Genomic DNA, 23,277 nt, shown 5'->3' with positions numbered 1-23,277 from the left:
TCCACAGTTAAGTTCTCATTCGACTACGACACATTGAAAAGCAGTTTGTTGTTCGATTCGTCACGATTACTCACTCAACAACAAATCCAAAATCCCACACACATCAGTGAGGGCTTTGGAATTAGACGTTGTCATCAATGAAAACATTATCGTGGCAAGTAATTCCAAAACACCAGTAGCAACCCCATCTAAACACATACATACGTATGATGCATACAACCATATATGTATACTGCTCGATTGATAGCAGAACTTCTTTGTAATGGTATTGAGAAGATTGTGTGAAAGTATTTGCGGCGTAAAGTTTCTGTTGTTAGCAATGAAGGATTTTCCTTTTCAATTTGAAAGCTAGTAATCCATCAGACAGCAGTTTTTTTTTTTCATGCTAGCACCAACAACACAAATGCCAAATAGCAACAAATACCACGACAAAAACACTACTTGAAAGTTTTTTTCCCTGTTGATGAGTTGTCGAGTTGAAGTGGTGGAGTGACAGCGATTAAGACGGTTTCAAGTGGAATTTTATTCAATAATCCCACAAACAACAGCAACAATGTACCATGTGTAAGCACACCTTCTCGAAACTTTTTGTGTGGAATTGTTTAGAAAGGGAGTGGATTCGATTCTGCGAAGAGTTTCTGGCTTAAATTTGAGGGGAATAAGTGATGATATTCAAGTTATCGCTTTCTTAGGTCTTTATATTCTTTGAATGCTATAGTAAATATCAAAGGTATGTGAAAGACTTAAAATTAAGTGAAGAAAAATTCGACTAACTACTGGAAGCTTTCGGCCTTTCAATGAACAAGTCATGATTATATATCGAAATCTATCCGGGAATTTCAAATGTCTTGAGTTCTTTGGAGGCGCTGTTTTCATTCCAGAACGAATTAGTTTTTGTCCATTCATATTTCCGGATTTACAGTCCATTTTTTTCTCATGTTTCATAACATTTTCACAATACTGTTTATCTAAAGTAGTCTATACAGTCAGTATCTAGCATAATATCAGAAACAAGTATACCCTCCCAAAGAGCCCAACTCGCCTCTAAAAGCACCGCAAAGCGTACTTACGAGTCGCTATCTCAATTACGTCGGCTTTTATTGTTATTGCAAGCAATTTTATTTTATTTGTATGTAATCTATTTCTGAAGTCTTTTTCAATAGTTTCATTTGCCGCTTTCGGTTTTAGGTGCTTAAGCGTGCCACCAACCAGCGCCGCTATTCACTTTGCTATCTGCGGCCCTTCATGCATGAGTATTACGAGTTTATACACCGAAATTGAGTGCTCGTGGAGGCGACCACTTCGCTCGATTGCTTATGCATTGATTTTGTCTGTTTTGGTTTTTCGCTTTTGTTTGTTGGTCATTATTGTTTGCCCACAATAAGCGCGCTACGCGCTCATCGCTGGCTTTCAACTTTGCTGCGGCGGCGGGAATAAGCAATAAAAACGCATAAAAGCATCAAAATAGGAATTTAATTGATTTTAAATTACTTGCACTTTTCGACTTTACAATGAAGAAGATGAAACAACAAAACAAAACAAAAAACAGTTTTCATTTGAGTTCAATGCATTAAATGATGATTTAATGGCAATGCCCCTTAAGTGATTTGTGGCAAAGAAACGAAGAAGAGATGATATGCAAAGAAATTGCGCTTCAGAGTAGTGATTAAATCGAGAGAAGAGACTTTAAAATACCTTTATTTCCGTCGAATTGTTAAAATGTCTTATAGTTGTAGAAAATTGCTCCATTCCGGGGAAAAAATAGTTTCGAAATTCGATAGTGACGACTGGGTATGTTAGGTGGCAAACTCTTCGAAATATTACTGAGAGGAGATAATTCTACGATGAACGCGGGTTTATTGTTGAAAGAGAAAACTAATGATAAGAAAAGCCCGAACGACGAGTCAGAAATGAGGATTTTTACAGAAAATAAGCAATTAATTGAAACATTTGAAGTAGTTTGAAAAAATATTCATCGTCATTGAATAGAAAGCAACCCCGAGAACCCCCGATTAATGAGTTTCAAGCGATTCCGAAGAGTTCGCCATTCCGAAAAAAGCGTCCGCCATATTGGATTCGTCATTTTGAATTTTGGAAAACTCATACCGTATTCGTAATAAACGACCCCGAAGACTTTCGAGAAACGAGTTTCAAGCGATTCCGATGAATTTTAAAATTGCCATATTGGCTTTCTAGGGTTATGTCAAACCCCTGATCTGATGGGGTTCGTATTCAGCGATCTCAAAAAACATATGGTACACATAGTAAGATCCCCAGGTCATACCATTTTATTGTATAGCGATATTATACCAGTTGTTAAGTACCAAAACTATATTTACTACAAATCTGAAATAACCTTGATGTTATTTTCCGAGGAAAAGGACTATAGAACCAAAATTATAGTGACCTTTTCAAAGGGTTCATTCAGCTATAGAGCAGATGAAATTCACCAACAATATTGATCTAGACCGTCTATTCCAAAAACTATACTACAATGTAATTAAAACACAAGTTTGATTGATAAAAGGCTACAGGTGGGATTTTCAGGTTATGGAGCAAGCTTGAGAGATCCAAGCTCGGAGGAAAACCATTAAAGAGACCTCTTGCAAAACAAATTACCACAGTTTCTTTATTATAAAACTCTGATCTAACCAAACATGACTTGAAGAGGCGAAAGACTCTAATTGAAGGTACGAGAAAGAAACTACAGTTAGATAATATCAGTTTTCTTATTTATGTGTCTTGAAGTTAGCAAAAAGAGAGGAAGTTTCAACAAAGGCTAACTGCTCTCTGGACGAATCTGGATTTCAAGGGAGGCTCTTAATACCAGAAATATGAACCCTTGAACCTTTTTAGTTAGTTTTACTGGAGAGAGTAAAGTATTAATGTTCTTAAGGTTTTAGACTTTTTTCGAATACGGTCTAAATTCGACACAATACCATTCAATATTAAATCGTAATTAAGTTATTCAACTTTATAATGAATTCAATATGGACTTACCCCTACTTTATAATAATCGACTGCATTATACGATCTTTCTCTTTCAGGCTGCGACTGTCATCCTGTTGGCTCCACTGGCAAAACTTGCAATCATCTGAGCGGTCAGTGTCCCTGCAAAGAGGGTGTGACCGGACTGACGTGTAATCGTTGTGCACGGGGTTATCAACAAACGCGCTCGCATGTGGCACCCTGTATAAGTAAGTAAATAAAAGAAAACAGAAAAATAGTAAATATTTTAGATAATATATGAAAATTAATTAATATGAATTATTTCCAACCACAATAGAATTACCATCCAAAGCGAATATGATACAAGCGGAGAGTGCGGTCAGCGAGTACCGAGAACCCGCAGGAGCCGATGACGAAATGAAAAAATGTAAGTTTCAAACTCGAAAATAACTAATTTACGTTGGCATGACATTAAAATAGTTTCTGTGGTGGCAGTGAAAAACGGATGACCGCAGCAATTTTGGGCATGACACCGAAAGTGGTGTGAGAGATAGTGTCAAAATAATGCCAATGAGTTGCGCTGCAGTTTGACTTTGCCAAATTTGCATTGTAATCAACAATGAACCCTTTTTTCACTACACACCACACGCTTTTTGTGTTGAGGTTAGGTTGAGCACCAGCAGGCACACGCTTGAAATGAAATGTAATTTACACTTGTAATCAAATTTTCATTGCAAATTTAGTGCTTAGAGTGCATTATACTTTAATGAAATTTTCCAAATTCCCAAAGCGACAAACTAATTTCATTGCAAACACACATAGACACAGAGTCATAGATATATACAGACACATACACACATTAAGCATTGTGCGGGTGTTCATCGAACTGTCTGTCGCACAGTGCATTGAAGTTTGAAATTTAATTAACTTTTATTTAATATTCAACAGATTGCGGCAAATGCAAGGCCAGCCCGAAAAAACTCAATTTGAATAAATTCTGCATGGAGGATTACGGTACGTATGAGTTACCTAAGCGCTATTTGCTATTGTTGTTTTTGTAATTCTCTAATGAATTTCATGCATGCATGCATTCATGCCCTCGGGCTATTACAATTTTAATTGTATTTATGCTGACTCTTGCTTTTTTCTCTATCTCTTTTTCATTTCTTTTTTTTCGAATTTCCCCCAATTGCAGCCATTTTAGCCAAAGTCATTGGGCATGACCGCGCTTCGCAGGACATCAATACGGAGAAATTTTCGATTGAACGACAAAATGAAATTTTCAAATACGAAATAAATATACAGACGATTTTCAAGCGCAACCCTTTGCAGGGCACAACGAGTTCACTGCTTGGTAGGGGGCATATGATGTGGCTGGTGCCGCGCAAGAGTCTCGAATGCCAATGCCCCAAAATTAAGTTGAACAAGTGAGTTGGAAATTTTATTTCAAATAACTTTATAGATGTATACTAACAAAAATAGCTTTGGTTTTCTATATTGGTAATTTTGGTCGGATTTTTTGATGATGGAAATGACTTCAGCTTGTAAGCCCTCGGCTTGTAGTTGAGCTGTTGCACTAAGTATACTGACTTTTTGATTCAATATCTGATTTAAGTCTCTTAATCATAAAAGTATCTAGATCGAACAATGTCTTTTTAATCGAAATATGGTTGAGTTTGATCCTGTAATACCTATTTAAGAGTTCGGGTAAATATACGAAGTCCGTTTAAATCACAATATTTCATTCGTCTACAGACACGTCTTTTAACATTTTTCGTTACTCCCAAGCAAGAATTCCCCTTTATCACAAATATTCTCTTAAAGAGTTTCAGTAGACGAGACTTCCTAACCTCAAAAAATTTCCAAATTTTTTAGGCCTCCGTCAAAATATAAAAGTTTTAGTGGTTTTGTTGTGGTAATTTAGAAATCTCATGCTGGATAGAGTGCCACTTCATTTAATCTTTAGTTTCATTAAACTAGGCGGGGAGTTCCTCTCAAACTCTCCAATAGCCACTCTAACATGTATAAGATATCGACGGTACTTTTTTCAAATTCCCCGGGAGATTGCTTCTTTTCTTAAACAGTCCATTTAGTTGAAGTAATTCTCCATTCATAATCTTGAAATCTGTCCAAATTCCCAATTAGTTTAGTTATGGAAGAAGAGAGTTGTTCAGCATAATTAATTGCAAATGACAACGGATCCCAGTGCTCAAAATGATTTAGAACGAAAGATAGTGTACCTCATATTCGCGATTCAGTTCGGGAAGACTTCGTATGGTCTAGGTCACAACTTCCCTTTATAAAGATCCCAGATTAACGTCTTGAACTAAAATGATCCATAATCTTCGCTGATTAAAATCTTTCTTGAGAGACAGGTTGTTTAGGTGATACGCAAGATGTCGCAGAACGTCTTCAGACTTAACTGCGATATTCTTTCTTTATAACGGGGCTTAGATTACACCTAAATATTGTTCTGATCTTTTTTTAGATATTCATTATACTTTAAACAATTTCTAATCCTTTCTTCTTTCTCGCAACACATCCACCAACCAGATCATATCTAATACTTGGACGTGATGCGGAGGCTGCACCCGGCTACTTGGCGATCGGACCCAGTTCGGTGGTGCTCGAATGGAAGGATGAATGGTCGTTGCGCATGAAACGTTTCCAGCGGCGAGCGCGTAAATGTAGTTGAATCGAACCGGAAACGGAATATGTCAGAACGGATTTCAATTTCGTGCATATGGATCGATATCGTTTCTTGTATAAATTGTACAGTTTACTCAAATTTTTGACATTCTTCGGTATTATGCTATAAACAACAAACAAACAAAATAACAACTAACAACAAATAAGAAGTAACAAAGAACGTAAGATACACATACATACAGAAAATACATATAATAACGTAAAAACCAAAAGAAACAACAACTATAACAAAATTATATCAAAAAACAAAAACAAAGTCATATTTATGCAGAAAATGAGATGAAAAACACTCACACACACACATACATACATAAATGAATGGAGTATAAAAAGTATTGGCGAAAATGAAATGTGAGCGGTGAATTGATTTCATTAAAGCGTAGCGTAAAAAATCGATTTAATAAATATGACTGTAATGATTTATAAACGTGATTAAACAGCATGAGAGCGCACATGCACACACATACATACATGCGAGTGGAAAATCATGTTTGTTCGCACTGCATTCATTTAATTTTCGCGAACTATTTGATTTCATTTTTAATTTTTATTTTATATTGTATTGAAATTGCTGATTTATTATTATTTATTTTTTTCTCAATCACTTAATTGTGATTGATTTGTTTATTTGTCACAGCGCTCACCAGTCCAGCCAGCCACTCGCTCGCTGGCTCGCATTTAATGAGTTCGCTTAATTAAGCAAATAATCTTTGTGATTGTGGCAGTTAATTTAAAAGCGTATTATGCAATCGTTAGTTGCCACTCGTTCGCTATTTTACTTATTTTTTATAAATATTCATTTCGCGCGTTAATTTTGCGCGTTTCACATGAGCACCGTGTCAGCGTTGACAAAGTAGCTGCTGTTTAAGCGATTTAAATATTTAATTGCATGGATAACAAGGTGTAAAAGTGTGGCTAATCAAATCAGCTCAGTGTTTCAGTATTCCGAATTAACTTTTTTATAATATGCTGTATTTATAATTAAAGTCATTCGTTATTTAAGGTCATTAGCAGTGTGGAAGTGGTGGATGTTTTGAAAAGTGTTGGCAGCAATAGTCGCAGTTATTAATTTTCATTAACAGTACATGCTTTACACGTCAGACTTGTCAAAAATTATTGATGATTTTAGAATATTTTAAATAGTTCTTAAAAAAAAACTATGAACACAAATCCATTCTTTATGAATAATCGTTTTTTTTTTTAATGAACGTCACTACGATAGCGAACTAACATTCCCGAACAACAAGTCTCTAATTTCTAGCTGCAAATGTCTCTCAATAACTCAATGTGGACCATAAACAGATCTTTGGCAACATTTCTCAGAAAAAATTAAACAGTTTTTTTTTAAATTTACCAAAAAAAACTCCTCTCTGATAATTAATTGATTTCTCTCTTGGTTTTATGGTCCTCTTATAATATTAATATTTCAGCGATTTCGTTCACAATATTTCCAAATAGGTCTAATAACAACAAATTACACCATCAACTCATTATTTCATAGGGAATATCTTTTCGATCAAATCGCTTTCGAAAATCGCTTTGGAAAATGTAAATATTCAATTGCCGTAATATGAGAATTTAATTCAATAATTACCATTTGACGTGGCTTCAGTGTATATGGATTTCTAAATCCATTTCGTATCGTTTAACATAAACTCAAAACGAAGTCCCAATGATATATTTTTAGAATGAAATAAAACGAATTGAAAAATAATTCCTAATTATATTGAAAATGTATCCAATAATAAATTTAAAAAATATTTTCAGAATCTGTAAAAATATGAAATGGATCTCGACACTGAATAGCCTACTTCAATGTGATTATTAGATCATCTTGAATATTTTTCAAAAATCTCTCACAATTTGAACTGTCAAACTTTAGCTTCATTTCGGATTTTTAATAACGGGTGATTTTTTTGAGGTTAGGATTTTCATGCATTAGTATTTGACAGATCACGTGGGATTTCAGACATGGTGTCAAAGAGAAAGATGCTCAGTATGCTTTGACATTTCATCATGAATAGACTTACTAACGAGCAACGCTTGCAAATCATTGAATTTTATTACCAAAATCAGTGTTCGGTTCGAAATGTTTTTTATCGACAAATTTTGTTCAGCGATGAGGCTCATTTCTGGTTGAATGGCTACGTAAATAAGCAAAATTGCCGCATTTGGGGTGAAGAGCAACCAGAAGCCGTTCAAGAACTGCCCATGCATCCCGAAAAATGCACTGTTTGGTGTGGTTTGTACGCTGGTGGAATCATTGGACCGTATTTTTTCAAAGATGCTGTTGGACGCAACGTTACGGTGAATGGCGATCGCTATCGTTCGATGCTAACAAACTTTTTGTTGCCAAAAATGGAAGAACTGAACTTGGTTGACATGTGGTTTCAACAAGATGGCGCTACATGCCACACAGCTCGCGATTCTATGGCCATTTTGAGGGAAAACTTCGGAGAACAATTCATCTCAAGAAATGGACCCGTAAGTTGGCCACCAAGATCATGCGATTTAACGCCTTTAGACTATTTTTTGTGGGGCTACGTCAAGTCTAAAGTCTACAGAAATAAGCCAGCAACTATTCCAGCTTTGGAAGACAACATTTCCGAAGAAATTCGGGCTATTCCGGCCGAAATGCTCGAAAAAGTTGCCCAAAATTGGACTTTCCGAATGGACCACCTAAGACGCAGCCGCGGTCAACATTTAAATGAAATTATCTTCAAAAAGTAAATGTCATGAACCAATCTAACGTTTCAAATAAAGAACCGATGAGATTTTGCAAATTTTATGCGTTTTTTTTTTAAAAAAAGTTATCAAGCTCTTAAAAAATCACCCTTTACCTTGGGCGATCTCCACTAATACCTACAGACCTAAATATTTGATTCCTCAACAGTTTTTGAACTATCCAATATTTCATCGATTTCGAGGACAAATCCTACTTTGCCTTTAATATTGTATTTAGATAGTAATTCTCGACTTCAAAACTCTGATCTGTTTAAAAATGTATATCATAAAATACGAACAGTCATTTCACTTTAAAAATTAAATCGATCTAAAAACGATTTTCGATTTTATAAATCAACAGCTGACATTCAAACATGAAAAATGGAATCAAAATGAAAGGAAACAAGACAAATTACCCAAACAATCTATAACAATTGAACACACTACAAATATATTCAAACACCAAAATCACAGAAATACATTTATAACAAATAACGACAGCCCAAAAGTCAAATAACAAGCATAATAATAACAACAACAAAAAGCAACAACAATAGTTTAATGTTAACTGTCAGCAAAAGCGTAGCACCAATACTGTGTGAATGGCCAAAGTGGGCGTTCAAATAGGCGACCAACATGATTTACAGCCTCACGGTCATGGTCACACAACTGACAGTTATACGGCGATATGCGGGATGTATACGCACATACGGACATATAGATATATATAGAAATATGCATAATAAATGGAGTAGAGGCCGGTATAAAAACGTTGTGATATGAGTTGTGCGGCTTGGACTTGAAATGCAATCGAATTTATGCCGAAATTTGAGAAATCGAGTGCAGCGCGGCAGCATTCACGCATTCAACAAGCGTTTACTGATTTTAGATAGCTGAAAAATCGGAGCACCCGCTTCTGGTATGCTGCGGCGGCCACACTCTGGATAGTCGACTCGTCTGGTATGGCTTCGACTGGTTTTGCTCTGCTTTGTTGTAACAACAAAAGTCGCTTAGATTTTTCGAATTTACTATGTCACTTTGTTGTTGTTGCTGTTCGAAATGTGTTGCATGCGCGACCACCGAAAGCGTTTATTTTCATCTTAATTTATCAACTGTTTAACATATTTTGGCTTCAAACTGTTGTTGTTTGTATATTTTTGACTTTTTGTTGTTGTTGTTGTCATTCTTATAAATGCATTTTAAAAGAAATACTGTTGCAAACAATGAAAGTGATTTGTTGCCGAGATTTTTCGTGTTTACAATCGATTAATTGTTGCGTAGGGTGTGTGGTTAGAGTTGCCAGACTTTTGAAAATGTTCTAAGTGATGTTGTAATGCCAAATAAATTAGAATAAAGTAATTCGGGAATATTATTTATATTTTTTTTTAACCTGAGTTGGAGATTTACATGTCAAAAATTAGTAAACATTTGAGGTTCGGGTTGAACAGTTATTTCCGAAAATACCAGAAACTGATGTCTTGAGTCTATAATATTTTTAAAGTAATTCAGATGATATCAAGAACTATTCGCACTCATATATGTTGAGTGCTGCCAGTTAACTTCATTTATGCCAGTTGTCTGTTCGTTTCGGCACTCGCTAAGCAACTTTAGTAGGTCATAAAGCATAAAAAATACTATTTTTCGAACAAAATACTATTTTTATAGTTTTATGATTAACATAGAAACTGAAAACGGGTCCTACAATGAAATTAGGCAGCACCTCAAAAATTATGAAAGAGAGAAAAAATTGTTCACAATAAATTTTTCCAAAAACAACCTTAAGGATAAAATACGATACCCATGATTAAATGAAAAAATAAATTTTAAAATTTGCCAAAAATAATTTTTGGGTGGCAACACTATTTCCCTAGAGTATGTCACCTCAACATATGTATCCCTTTCAAATATTACACTCCCAGCCAATCACCTACGAATAGTCAGTCATTCAATTCGTGGTATGTGCCGTTATACAATGCGAACGAATTCGATATGCGACAATTAACATAATTTATGGTACATTTGAGTCGATTTGACAATCTCTTTGACATTTGTGGCAACTGTAGCGCTTTGTGCTGCAACAAAGGCATTACAAACAATTCCAGTTATAATATATTGTCAAGTGGTGAATTGTTATATGCGATAGTAATGAGACACCGATTGCAATGGGAGCTTATCGAATACTCACATCTGGTAACGTCAACAATATGTCAAAGTTATGTAAAGTTGTTTCCGAGATATGCGCCATTTTCATATGTTAAGTGTGTTAATTAGATACGAAGTGGTAAATGAAAAACCAAATATTAACATTTTGCCACATATGTAAGTTAACTGCATGTTGCATAACTCAAAGTCACTTGAATTTGATATTTGAATCGAATAGAGCAGACGTGAATGCCGATTTTGACATATTTCAAACCGATGTGCAATTCAATCTCGGCTCAGTGGGTATGTCAGTTTGAGAGGTATGCATAAATGAGCAGTCAGAGATATACTACATATGAATATACAATAATTAAAAGGTCTATATATAATAAATAATATTTTATTATATGTTGTTTAATGAGTTGTATAACTGGCTTTGATTAGTAGACTTGCCATCTGGAACTCATCTTGTGATTATTGGAGAGATATGAAAACCTCCATACAATTTACTCAACACGAATTTTAAAAACTTCATATGTTAGACACTGACACTGATATTTCGTTTTTACAAATTTCCATAATTTTTCCACAATAACTACGCCTTTCTGGACTAACTCCTTTAACCAAATATAATCACTCATACCAGTAAAAAAGGTATAAATATTTCCAGACAAAATTTTTTCAAAGCAAGCTGCAGTATGCATATTAAAACTTTTAGTTCCCTTTTTGAGGCAGCTTTCTGGAAAATCTTAATCTGAAGCTAAATCCTAATATTTAATTCTTAATTTTTTAAGGCAGTGTTGGTCAAGAACAGGAATTTGATTTCAATGTTGCTGGAATACTATATATTTCAAATTTTTGAATATCCACGTAAATGTTGGCTTTTCTATTCTAATCTAATTTTTAAAGTTAAAAAAATATATATACTTGGTATACTGATACCCATGAGGAGCACTTCGTTTTGAGTTCTTCAAAAGTAACATCAAATTCGTAATCAGCGACCCCGACAACCCCGAGTAACGAGTTTCAAGCGATTCCGATGAATTTTTCAAAATAGCGTTCGCCATATTGGATTCGCCATTTTGAATTTTGAAAAACCGACACCGGATTCGTCAACAGCGACCCCGAAAACCCCCGATTTCCTAGCGATTCCCATGGAGTTTTAAAAACACTGTTTGACATATTGTTTTTCTGGGGTTATCTTAAAACCCTGATGTGATGGGGTTAAACGGACCTCGTATTCGGATTCAGCGACCCCAAACACATACATAGGTCACACATAATAAGACCCCCAGGTCATGGCAAGACATTTTTTTGTGAGGCTGTGTTATCAATCAAAGTTTTTGAGAATGGAATGGGAGGTTCTAAAGAAAAAGTTGAAGTGAAAAATCGCCTGGAATATTTAATCTAAGGAAATTGTTTCTTACTATGTTTAACTTAAAATTGGAATTTTTTGATTGGAATCAAATGCGAATGAGAAATTTTGGATGTATACCAAATTATACCAGAGAGTTAGCTACGAGAATTGACTGAAAGTAATCTTATGTCGTTAAATTATTACTTTCTAATAAAAGCAATGAGGTTAAGGACAACATCGAAAATAAAATTGTTTCTAAAACAGCCCAACAGTTTACAATTGGAAACTTCATTCCAAAAATCAACTATATAGAGTAGATCCATATTTATACCAATTATGGAATCATATGCTATTGAGTTACTTCATTGAACCAAGTCATTTTGGTTAAAATTTTTTTTTTGAAAAATTAAGAAACTATAGTAATTCTTATCTAAATCTGGTAATTGCAAATTTAATTAGACATTTAAAAAATATCTTCTGAATGACATTTGGATGACTGGTTTCATCAGGCTTTCAGTTCGTACTAGTTGATTTCACTGCTGGGTCTAGTCTATAGTCTGCAGATAACTAAACTATTGTATCTAAATATGTAAAATTATTAAAAGCAATTATTCTACTTCAATTATTATTGAAATTTGCATTTTTTGACAGCAAACTGACAAATAAACGGAATAATTATTTTTAATATATACAGACTTACAAACCAAAACATTTATTTATGCGGAAAAACATAAATCAACACAAGCACCAGCCAAATTTAAAGAAAATTCAGCAATTTACTGAATATAATTACAGCATTTAGTTGCCATTTAAAACAGTTAAACGCGGGTATTTATATAAAACAATAACGAAAACAAATATGAAAAATAAAAAAATAAAAAAATAAAAAAAATGTGAAAAAAATTGCAAATGAATAAAATTAAAAATGCATTAAGTTAATTTTGCTACTGTTATATCCTGCCGACGCACACACTTACATAGATTGTTGTTGTTGGCACATGCTGGAATTGCAACATTTCGTGTAAGCGCAATTCCAACCTGTCAGCGGCATATGCCATTGTGGCAAATGCATACATACAGTTACATTTTGCTTGTATATTTATGTATGTGTGCCTGTGTTAGTTGTGCCACATAAAGTTCTGCAACAAATAGAGCACTCACGCACATAAACGCACAGTTGTTACAAATTTGTTGTGTATACATTTATTAATAAGTGCCATGAAAAGCAACAAAAAAAACTTACACAACAAGCAAAAAAAATCCATTGTAACATGAAAATCCGTGTTACTCATCAGCGGCATGTCTGCACTTCGGTACGATTTTTATTCGATTTATTATAGTTGCCTGTATTCTATGTAGTTTGTTGTTGTTGCTTTTGTTCTGCGAGTATTTGTGGTTAATGTGGCTGCTCGTCGGTATATGCCATTTGCACACGTTTTTTCAAGAGTTCTCATATATAGTTACATATATTTTTTATATATGATATGTATATTTGTATGCATGGCTGACAGCTGCTGATGTGACAGGTGGGGCTGCGCAAATGAAATTAATAACTTTAACTGACAGCAGACAATGCCACACAGTTGGTAGATCAAATGTGTGAATATTTGCCATTTGCCAGTGTCACGAAGTCGAGATTTATTTCAATTCAATTTGCAAGTAACTTCCTGTTGTGCGATTGAATGATTTGTATTTCTTTTTTTAAGAAATGTGTAAACATTTGTGACATTTACTATGACCCTTTTCAATAATTAATCGTTCATGGAGTTTTCTATTTGATAGATCGATTGTTTCCAAAAATCGGTAAAGGCAAGATGAGGCCTACAGAATTAAAAAAAATAACCCAAAGTGCAATCTTACTTCTAACAGAGACACATAACATTGCTAGAGTAAATAAAAAGACCTATTCCTCACACATTCACATAAATTCCCCTTATCGTGTAGCATACCTTTAGGGTTTCAGAAATATAGCTTGGTAAAATTTCGAAAATATTGTATAGAAGGGAAAGGAGAACGAAATGAAAGTGCGAAATTTTGGAAAACAACAACAAAAACATTTCGAAATATTTCGTTTGAGAAAAACTGTGGAGTTAGAATCTCTTTCATTAATTTCAGTTCAATATGTATTCATTGAAATCGATAAAAATTTCCACATAATTATTTTCTATTTTTAACAAAAAGTGGAAAAAAATGTACCTAGTGACCTCTGGCGAAATGTATAAAGACTAATGTATTGCAACTGAAACTATTTAGTAGGCCTTAAATTATTGGAAAAATCAGCATACAGGGTGCATAATGAATTGAAATGATATCTTTTAGCTGGGTTCTCTATTATTTTTTCAACAATTTAGTGATAATTTAAAAACTAATATTTGTTTTGAGCTTACCAGAGGTCCAAAGAATGGTCTCAACTGGAGATTTTTGTGTCCCGTAATATCACTTTTTGATATCAAACGCTGTGGAGAGTCTGTCGGCAATAATTTTTGACCAGATTGCACCTTAGCTAAAAGTGGGTCACAAATTGGTTACACTGAAGTCACAATTCCGAGCGTCATGACGATATGACTCATGTAGTATCACTCTCTTTGAAGTTATCAGAAACTGTTCATGAGATATTCTTGATCGTAAATTAACTGCATGCTGGGGATCACTCACTGTTTTAAGTTCGGCAAAGTTCTACACTAAGAATAGAAGTGTTGTCAGAGGATATCTATTGTACATGAGGTTTTCGATGAAATATCGAATGACTATTTTCCATTAGAAAGACACTTTTTGTACAAATTTTTGTGATGGAAAGCTATTCGTGGTTAGAATTTTAATAAAAATGAGATTTCCTAAACGTTTCTTCGGCATGTAAATGCGCAATTCACTCAGTATCTACGAATCTATCCAACTATTCGACTTTAAAATGCCTCTCCCTCAATTCTCTTTAAATTTCAACAAAAAAAAATAATGCCAGTTCAATTTTTTAGCAGCATAAATTTTAAACCACATTACGCAACACTAATATCTAATGACTTTACGTAATGGACAGCAATTTTTTGCGCTAAACACTTTTTATCAACGTGAATCAAACACTTAGCAGCAAAAAAATTAATCCAGAGCTTTGCAACTTTGATGGCAAAATGCATATTTTTTATGGAAAAAAAAGGAAAAAAACAATTGAAATGAAATGACTGGAAAAATTAGTTTGCGCTAATGTTATATAAATGAAAAAAAAAAACGTTGTTTAATTTGTGGTGTATGAAATTAAATTTTATTGTATTTTTTTATGCGAAAAATAATTATGCATTTGCTTAAAATTTCACTAATTTTATTTTTTTAGTAGCCGAACTCATTTGCACTAATTTCGATGTGTTTATTCAATTTCACATTAATTTTCCACATTCAATTTAGTTTTTATTGCGATTTTTTATTGAGTGCGCTGCGTGTGGAATTAAAAGTTTTGCGTTAATTTGCTGCGTTTTCTAATTAGTGGTCAATTGCAAATTAGTTATTTGCATTGTATTTATGTATATGTGTGTGTGTGTAAAACCGTTCAAAATTGAGTTTATAAATTAACAAATAATTTATTTAAATTATAGAAAAAATATTTAAAAAAAAATAATAAAATAAAACTAACAACAAATATAAAGCAGCAGACGAACTAGCGTTGAAATATCGAGAGAGCGAGTAGACAAAAATGTGTAGAGACGCATACCACAACACATACAAAGAAAATAAGTGAAAAACAAAAAACGAAACACAAATCCATAACTGACTTCCGTTTCCGTTAAAACAACAGTAACTCGAATATGTTATTTAGTAGTTATGTAATTAATATATATATTTTAATTGAAATAAATTTAACGAATTGTTGACGAAGGAAGAAGAAGAAGAGGAAGAAATGAAAAGAGTGGAAGTAGAGAAGAGAAATATATGATGGAAAGCAGCAAGAGTGAAATTAAGAGAGTGGAGTAGAGAAGTTGAAATCAAAGTTGCACAGTAGAAGCAGCACTGTCGAGCAAAATTTTGGAATTTTGAAGAATTTAAATTTATTTTATCAGAAAAAGTAAAAACTGAATTTGTGTAAAATTAAAATAATTTTGAAGTGCTTTAAAAATATTAATTTTTTTAGACAAAAAATTTAAAAAAAATGTAATCATATCCTTATACATTACAAAAATTAAATTAATTTATATTATAAAACTTTTTTAAATTTTTTTTTGAAAAATTATTCTAATTAAAAAAAAAATACTAAAAAAAGGGTTTTTCAAAATTATTCAAATTAAAAAAAAAAAAAATTCTTTCAAAAATTAATCAATTTAAAAAAAATTATTAAAAAATATATTATTATTTTTTTGGGTATAATTTATTTAAATAAAAAAATTAAATTAATTTAATTTATAAAACTTTTTTAAATTTTTTTTTTCAAAAATTATTCAAATTAAATATATTAAAAAAATGTTTTTTTTTCAAAATTATTCAAATTAAAAAAATTACTAAAAAAAATTGTTTTTCAAAATTATTCAAATTAAAAAAAAATACAATTAAATTTTTTTTTGCAAAAATTAATCAATTAAAAAAAAATTATTAAAAATATATTATTATTTCTTTGTGTATAATTTATTTAAATAAAAAAATAATTCTATTGTCAATGCATATTTTTAAAAATATTATTTAAAACACTTCAAAATTATTTTATTTTCTACAAATCTTCGTAATATTTTTTTTGGAAAATTTCCTGAATAGCAACTCGTGCAACTGCTGTTTATAAGTGATATTTATTAATTTAATTAATATTTAAATTAAACTTAGTATTTGCATTGTAAATCTGTTTTGCCATTTTGTAACTAACTTGTAATAAATTTATTTTTAAGTGATGAATTAGACATAGACATACACATATGCACATAGATTTAATAAATAAGTTGAATATTTAGCAAAAAAAATATAAATATATTATACACTTAACAACACCTACACGCTACAGAACATGGAAATGAAATACTTAAGTAAAAAATATTAAAATAAAAAATATAAAAAAAATAAAAATTAAAAAAAAATTAAATTATACTAAAAATTTGTTTAAAATAAATTAAAGTAATATAATATAATGTAAAAGAGAATTATGTGGAAAAATTAAAAAATCGAATAAAATAAATTATGAAAAAAATTAAATTTAAAAAATTAAAAAATGCCACATATATAAATTATTTAATACAAAAAATTATTCTGACATAATTTTCGGTTAAAACAAAAATATTTTTTTATTATTTTGCGCTTTTTTTTAATGAATTTATAAACCTGTAAATATTTTTTCCCAAGAGATAATTTTTTTGGCACTCTGAACCACATTTGGCGCATAAAAAAAAAATAAAAATAAAAAAAAATAAAATTATAACATATAGTATTAAAATAAATAACTAATACACAAAAACATATCCATTTTAACGAGAAAAAATTAAAATTTATTACAAGCAATTGGATTTAAGTGATTTTTGACCTTTATTTCTAGTAAATATAAGTTATATTGTATTATACATATATTATCGAAATAATTGCCAAATTTTTCAAAAATTTTAATACTTTCTTTGTCACCTGCACAATTCACTGTGGTTTGAAAATTGAAAAAAAATATATATTTTCAATGATACATAAATATTAAAATTCTGGCAAAATCCGTTTGAAACATTATAGAGAATAAATAATACCCAAATATTAAAACTTAAATTATTTAAAAATTGAAAAAATTAAAAAAAAAATTCAAAAGTCAACTTTTAAACCACTTTTTTCAAAAATTTCTTTTGTAAATATTATAAAAAATATAATAAATATATTAAAATTTGTATAAGCACTTATTTAATTATAATTAATTAAGCGTATTGTACTTAATGAAAAAACATATTATTATACCCTATATACATTAAAATTAATTAAAATAAAAAATAAATATAAACTATTAATAAAAAAAAATAAATAAATACTAAAAATATAAAAATAAAAAAACATTATAACTCAATTAAAAATTAAATTAACTGTAATGTACTGTATTGTATTTGTATTTAATCCATATGTGCAACAAATGTATACCCCAACCTAACCTTAACCTTACTTTTGTAAAGGCTTATAATTAGTAGAATAAAATTGATAAAAGAAAAACTAATTATTATTATATTCGAGTATTTACCTATAAATTACTTTAAAAATATTAAAAAGAAGTGATTATAGAAAGTGAGTATTTATTCCAAAAGTAATACTTAACGAAGAAGAAGAAGAACCTGAAATATGGATTAGATGTCATATACTAGATATGTATGTATAAACGATAATAATGTGGCATGCAACACGTAAGTTTAGGGCCAAAGCGCATGAAATGTATGAAGAAAATGCAAATGTATTAAAAACGACAAATAAATATTGATGAAAAATTAATAAAATATGGGGATTGATGAGCGTGGAGATGGTCGGTTTGAGAATAAGTAAGTATAAAAAGAAAACAAATTGAGATTTGTGTACGATTTGAAAAGGATATCTAAGTTAAAGGAGGCAAGAGTAGTCAAACGAAAAAGGTAACTAAAGGATTTTTCAAAAGGGACGATACAAAAGTGGACCGTTAGGGATAGCAAACAACGCCACCTTTTCCCCCACTCTTTTGGCATTTCTCTTCAGTAGGGTTTGCATTATGCATTGCATTTCATCATGGAAAGATGTACAACAACGAGTCCAAGTTATTAAAATTTACTATCGAAATTCAGAGTCAGCGGCCTCAACTCTAAGAGCGCTACGTCCAATTTATGGTCGTCATAATCTTCCTGTCAGATCAACAATTAGGCGTCTAGTGGATCATTTCTGGCTGAATTGCTTCGTCAATAAGCAAAATTGCGTTATTGGTCAGGCAGCAATTCACACGTACCCCATGAGTCACTCATCCCTTGCGTCCCGAAATTACGGTTTAATGCGGTTTATGGGTCGGCGGTGTCATTGGACCGTATTTATTCCGTGATGATCAAGACCGCCGCGTTATTGTGAATGGCTACCGCTAATATGTGATTCCAACAGGACGCGCCACAAGCCACTTAATGAATCAAAAATCGATTTATAAAACAACAAATTTGGTGAACGTGTTATCTCACGTATTGGCCCAGTTAATTTGTAGCTTTCGTCATGCGATAAGTACGTCAAGTCTTTGGCCTATGCCAACAAGCCAGCGACGAATATCGAATGTGAAATTGCAGCAGTATCGGCCGATTTATGCTAGGAAACCGTCGAAAATTGGATTCAGCGTCTGGAATTCTGCAAGCGTGCCCGTGGTGGCCATGCAAAAGAAATCGAGTTCTATACAAAATGGCATCGAATGTACTTTCACAGGAATATAATTTCATTGATATCCCAAACCGTTGTTGTTTTATTTGTCGGGCTCTTATTGAAAAACACTTTATAAAAGGTATAAAGTGGCATAAAGAAAGAGACTGTCTTTATCTAACGAAACGAACTAAAAGAAAGGTGGCAAACCGAAGAAGGCTAATATCAAATTTTAGGACATTACATTTTTAATCGAGCCAAAGGAGAAAAATATATCAAAATCTATCAAAGTTTCATCATTCATTCATCACATTTTATTATTTTATTTGTCGGCTATATTTTTAGAACAAGAGATCCATACTAGGGGCCATTTGAAATGTTTTTAATAGAGAAGACACATTTTCAAACTATAAACTCGTCAGTTCATCAATTATCGGAAACCACCAATTACTCTTATAAAAATCATTTAGCTCAAAAAATATTTCACTGTAAAGTAATTAGTCTCGGCTGTATTATATCCTAAGGTTAGCAGTGGTACCGCTCTATTATTACAGTTGCCAAATAAGACTTCTTAATCTTCTTTTCAAATCCATTCCTGGAAAATGTGGCTATTGAATCAATCGATGATGGTCACTAAAAATAAAGTGTTCGGGATATTGCTCAGCCTTCTTGACTAACAATCATCCCTAATCAAAATTGAACAAAGGCTTGGCTTGGCTCTTATAGAATCTTGGTTTGGTTAGTGTTCAGTGAGGCTACACTTTTTTTGGATTTGGTCTTTTTGACTGTTGTTAATTGATTTACACTCAGTTTGGTCGCAATTGCTCCAAAAATTTGTCGAAAATTGAACCTCTTGGCTGGAATTGATTCGCGCTAACCGCGGAGGTCACTTGCACGAAATCATTTTTAAAACATAATGGCTTCTCTTTATAATAAAGCTAAATTATTGGCCATAACACTAAATTCAATGCGTTTTATTCCTTCTTGAAAACCACATGTCTACTGATTTATCACAAGGTCCAAAGGTAAAGGGCTAAAGAAGAGCTACCTAAAAAACATTTCTTAAAAAAGGTAAGAATTTTGAGAAATCAAATTCTAAATTATTCTCAAATTAAACTATATTATAGTGCGATATGCCATTTAACTAGTTCTTCATCCCTTCACACCATTGACTCTCTTAGCCTGTTAAGCACATTGTAGCTGTGGAAGTATCTATGTAAGAGTGGGTGCATGTCTAAGTGAGTTTAATTGACGCTCATATATTATGCTCACAAGGTAGCTAACTACAAGAACATCTGCATCAACAACAAAATTATACAATTACACCAACACTTCCAAGTAATTATGCTATGCATATATGAACAACAATGCGTAGGCTTCCACAAACACACTCACCTACACTTGTATACGATTAAACACCGCCAGCGTGAGCGGCATCTTCTCGCTGCTGCCACAACTTGTGACTTTGCCATTAGAAACTAGACACCCATTATTGGGAGCAGGTTCGTAATTAACTTTATGTACGCCATACTAATTAAGACGTTTAACAAGGATAAAATTACCTTTTAACGGCGGCGCTTGCTGCTGCTGCCGTACAACAACAACTGAAACAATGCTTGAAAATAATAACAAAAAATATGTTTGGTGGGAGTATTAAGCGTGGAAATAACGGTGAGAAGTCAGATATTATTATATTGAAGGTCAGTGAAAATGGCAGTTAAAGTACGGAGGGGTGAGGGGAAGTGTAGAAAAATCAAGAAAAGCGCTTAATATTAAAGCTGTAAAAAAGGGTGGCGTGTGAGTGAAGAAGGAGGATATGAATACATATGTATAAGCACAATATATACGTTCATTTAGCTGCACAGTGGGTATTCAATTAACGCGGATATTACGCAGCAGGCAGCAGCCAAGATTTGACTTTTCTTGAAGGCCAATTAAAGGCGTGTGAAGGCGTGAAACTGAAGAAACGAAGCATAACTGCCAGGCGGTGTAAAAGTTATACACAACAAGTGTGAATATGAAATAGAGTGTCAGTTGGGGGATGTTGTAACATCGAATGGTCTTCTACATAAGAAATACACACAAACACAATATTATATAAAAAAAAACTTACCCAAAGCCAACTCATATTCTCCACCACTCTCATAGCCGTTGCCACTGTAAGTAAAAACAAAAAAAAAAAAAAAAGAATTATGAAAATTTAGTATTTTAATAAAGTTAAATTAAAAAACGTAAATCACAAAAGTCAATGCTGTTTATTAGGCCGTAGTCACATGCGAAAGGTCAGCAGGTGAAAGTTACAATGCAATTTATTTATACACAATATTTATGTTGGCATTGTGACCTTTTGCAGCTTTCATTAGTCTTCATTAGCGCGCAATAATGCCTTTGAAATGCGATAAATTGCGCTTTTTTACAATTTTATTGCATGCTTTTAGGCGCTTGAGCTTACATGCAGCAAATTGTGTTATACATACATAGAAGAAGGTATGTTTGTATTGTTAGCAATTGGTTTAATTTTCAAATAAAAATCAGCTCATAAATTATTACTGTGAAAGCTAGAAGGTCGCAATCAAGAGAAAAAAATGATATACGTAGTCTACCAATTTCGTTTTAATTAAAAACGATATCGGTTTTTAAAATGTAGTAGGATTATATATTAGCGTTAAATTTTGAAGTAAAGTGAGAATATTTATTATTTCAAATTTTATGAGAAAATTTTTCGAAGTTGAAATTTAACCGGAGTCTTACTATTATATGCCGAAAAGCGACTTAATTTCGAAAAAAAACCTTTGATGTTAATTGAAAATTGAGTTTGCTGTTAGTCATCTAAAATATTATTTTATATTGCAAATATAATATATTTTGGTATATTTTTTATAAAAACAGTATTTTAAAGTAACATAATGTGAGTAGAGAGGTCGAGCAACTGGGAGATAGCAGCTGTTCTCAACTTTGATCAAATGGATCAAATAAAAACATATCTCGAAATATTACTTTAATATGAAGAGCGTTGACTTATTGGGAACGTCGAAGATTTTTTGCCCAAAACGACAAATAAAGTTAACAAAAGCGAAGCCTACGAATGTAGCTACTACTTCTCCCTCCATTTAAGACATAGTTAATGGTGAAAGAATATGATATACTAAGTGCTTAGTAAACCAGAGAAGAAATGTTTTCTTGACAAAATTGATTCTGAAACTATACCTGAATTTCAACCGTACACTTCAGAGGAGTAAGTAAGATATTATAACATTTAAGTGTGATTATGGAACAGCAAAGATCTTCAAGTAAAATGATTTGTACAACCTAATGAAGGATCGATGATTTTCGAAGCTTGATCTAAAAAACTTGGATTCACTTTTTAATCAAAAAGAGCAAAAATTACGTAAAAACTAAGAGATCTTAATAAAACTGAGGACACGTATTCGCTGGTAATCTGAAAACGTTCAACTTCTATATACCGGCAATATTCGACACTACTAATGGTACAATGATTTGCCCACATTTATGCCTCACAAAGGGTTTTTCAATTGGGACGCTATAAAAGTAGATCGACACGTACAGCATACGACGCCTTATATTTTCTTACTCTTTTGACATTTCTCTTCAGTAAGGTTTGACATTTCATCATTCAAAGATTTACGATCCAACAACGAGTCGCAATTATTAAAATTTCCGAAATTCGGAGTCAGTGGCTTCAACTTTAAGAGCACTACGTCCTATTTATGGTCGTTATAATCGTCCTGTCAGATCAATAATTGAGCGTCAAGTGGAAAAATTTGAATCCACAGTGAGACAAAGCAGTGCCCGCAGTGTCGAGAATATTGCTGCCACTAGCACATCAATTGAGGAAGACCCAAATCAGTCTCTCACATGTCGTTCTCAAGCGGTGGGCATCTCTGTGACGTCGTTGTGGCGAATTTTGCGAAAAGATGTTGGTTTAAATCCTTACAAGATCAAATTGAAGGCAAGAATTGAAGCCGCTTGACCACCAGAATCGTCGAACGTTCGTGAATTGGGCTGAGCAACAACTTAAAAAGGATCCGCATTTTCATCGAAAAACCAGCTTCAGGAATGAGGCTTATCTCTAACTAAATGGCGTCGTCAAT

The 23,277-nt window shown here is 32.5% G+C and overlaps 1 protein-coding gene across 1 annotated transcript in view; it reads left to right on the top strand.

The window, feature by feature from the left end:
* Positions 1-14,759, top strand: part of LOC105209043 (netrin-B) — a 208,098-nt gene extending 193,339 nt beyond the window's left edge. The window contains exons 3-7 of the mRNA XM_011179196.3: positions 3,048-3,197; positions 3,287-3,376; positions 3,898-3,963; positions 4,145-4,376; positions 5,503-14,759. Of these exons, the coding sequence (XP_011177498.1) occupies positions 3,048-3,197; positions 3,287-3,376; positions 3,898-3,963; positions 4,145-4,376; positions 5,503-5,644 (680 nt within the window). The 3' untranslated portion in view covers positions 5,645-14,759. The remainder of the gene's footprint in view (positions 1-3,047; positions 3,198-3,286; positions 3,377-3,897; positions 3,964-4,144; positions 4,377-5,502) is intronic.
* The last annotated feature ends 8,518 nt before the right edge of the window (positions 14,760-23,277 follow it).

Source organism: Zeugodacus cucurbitae, chromosome 5 (genome assembly GCF_028554725.1).
Source record: "Zeugodacus cucurbitae isolate PBARC_wt_2022May chromosome 5, idZeuCucr1.2, whole genome shotgun sequence".
Taxonomy (NCBI): domain Eukaryota; kingdom Metazoa; phylum Arthropoda; class Insecta; order Diptera; family Tephritidae; genus Zeugodacus; species Zeugodacus cucurbitae.
This window is presented reverse-complemented; position numbering and strand designations above follow the sequence as displayed.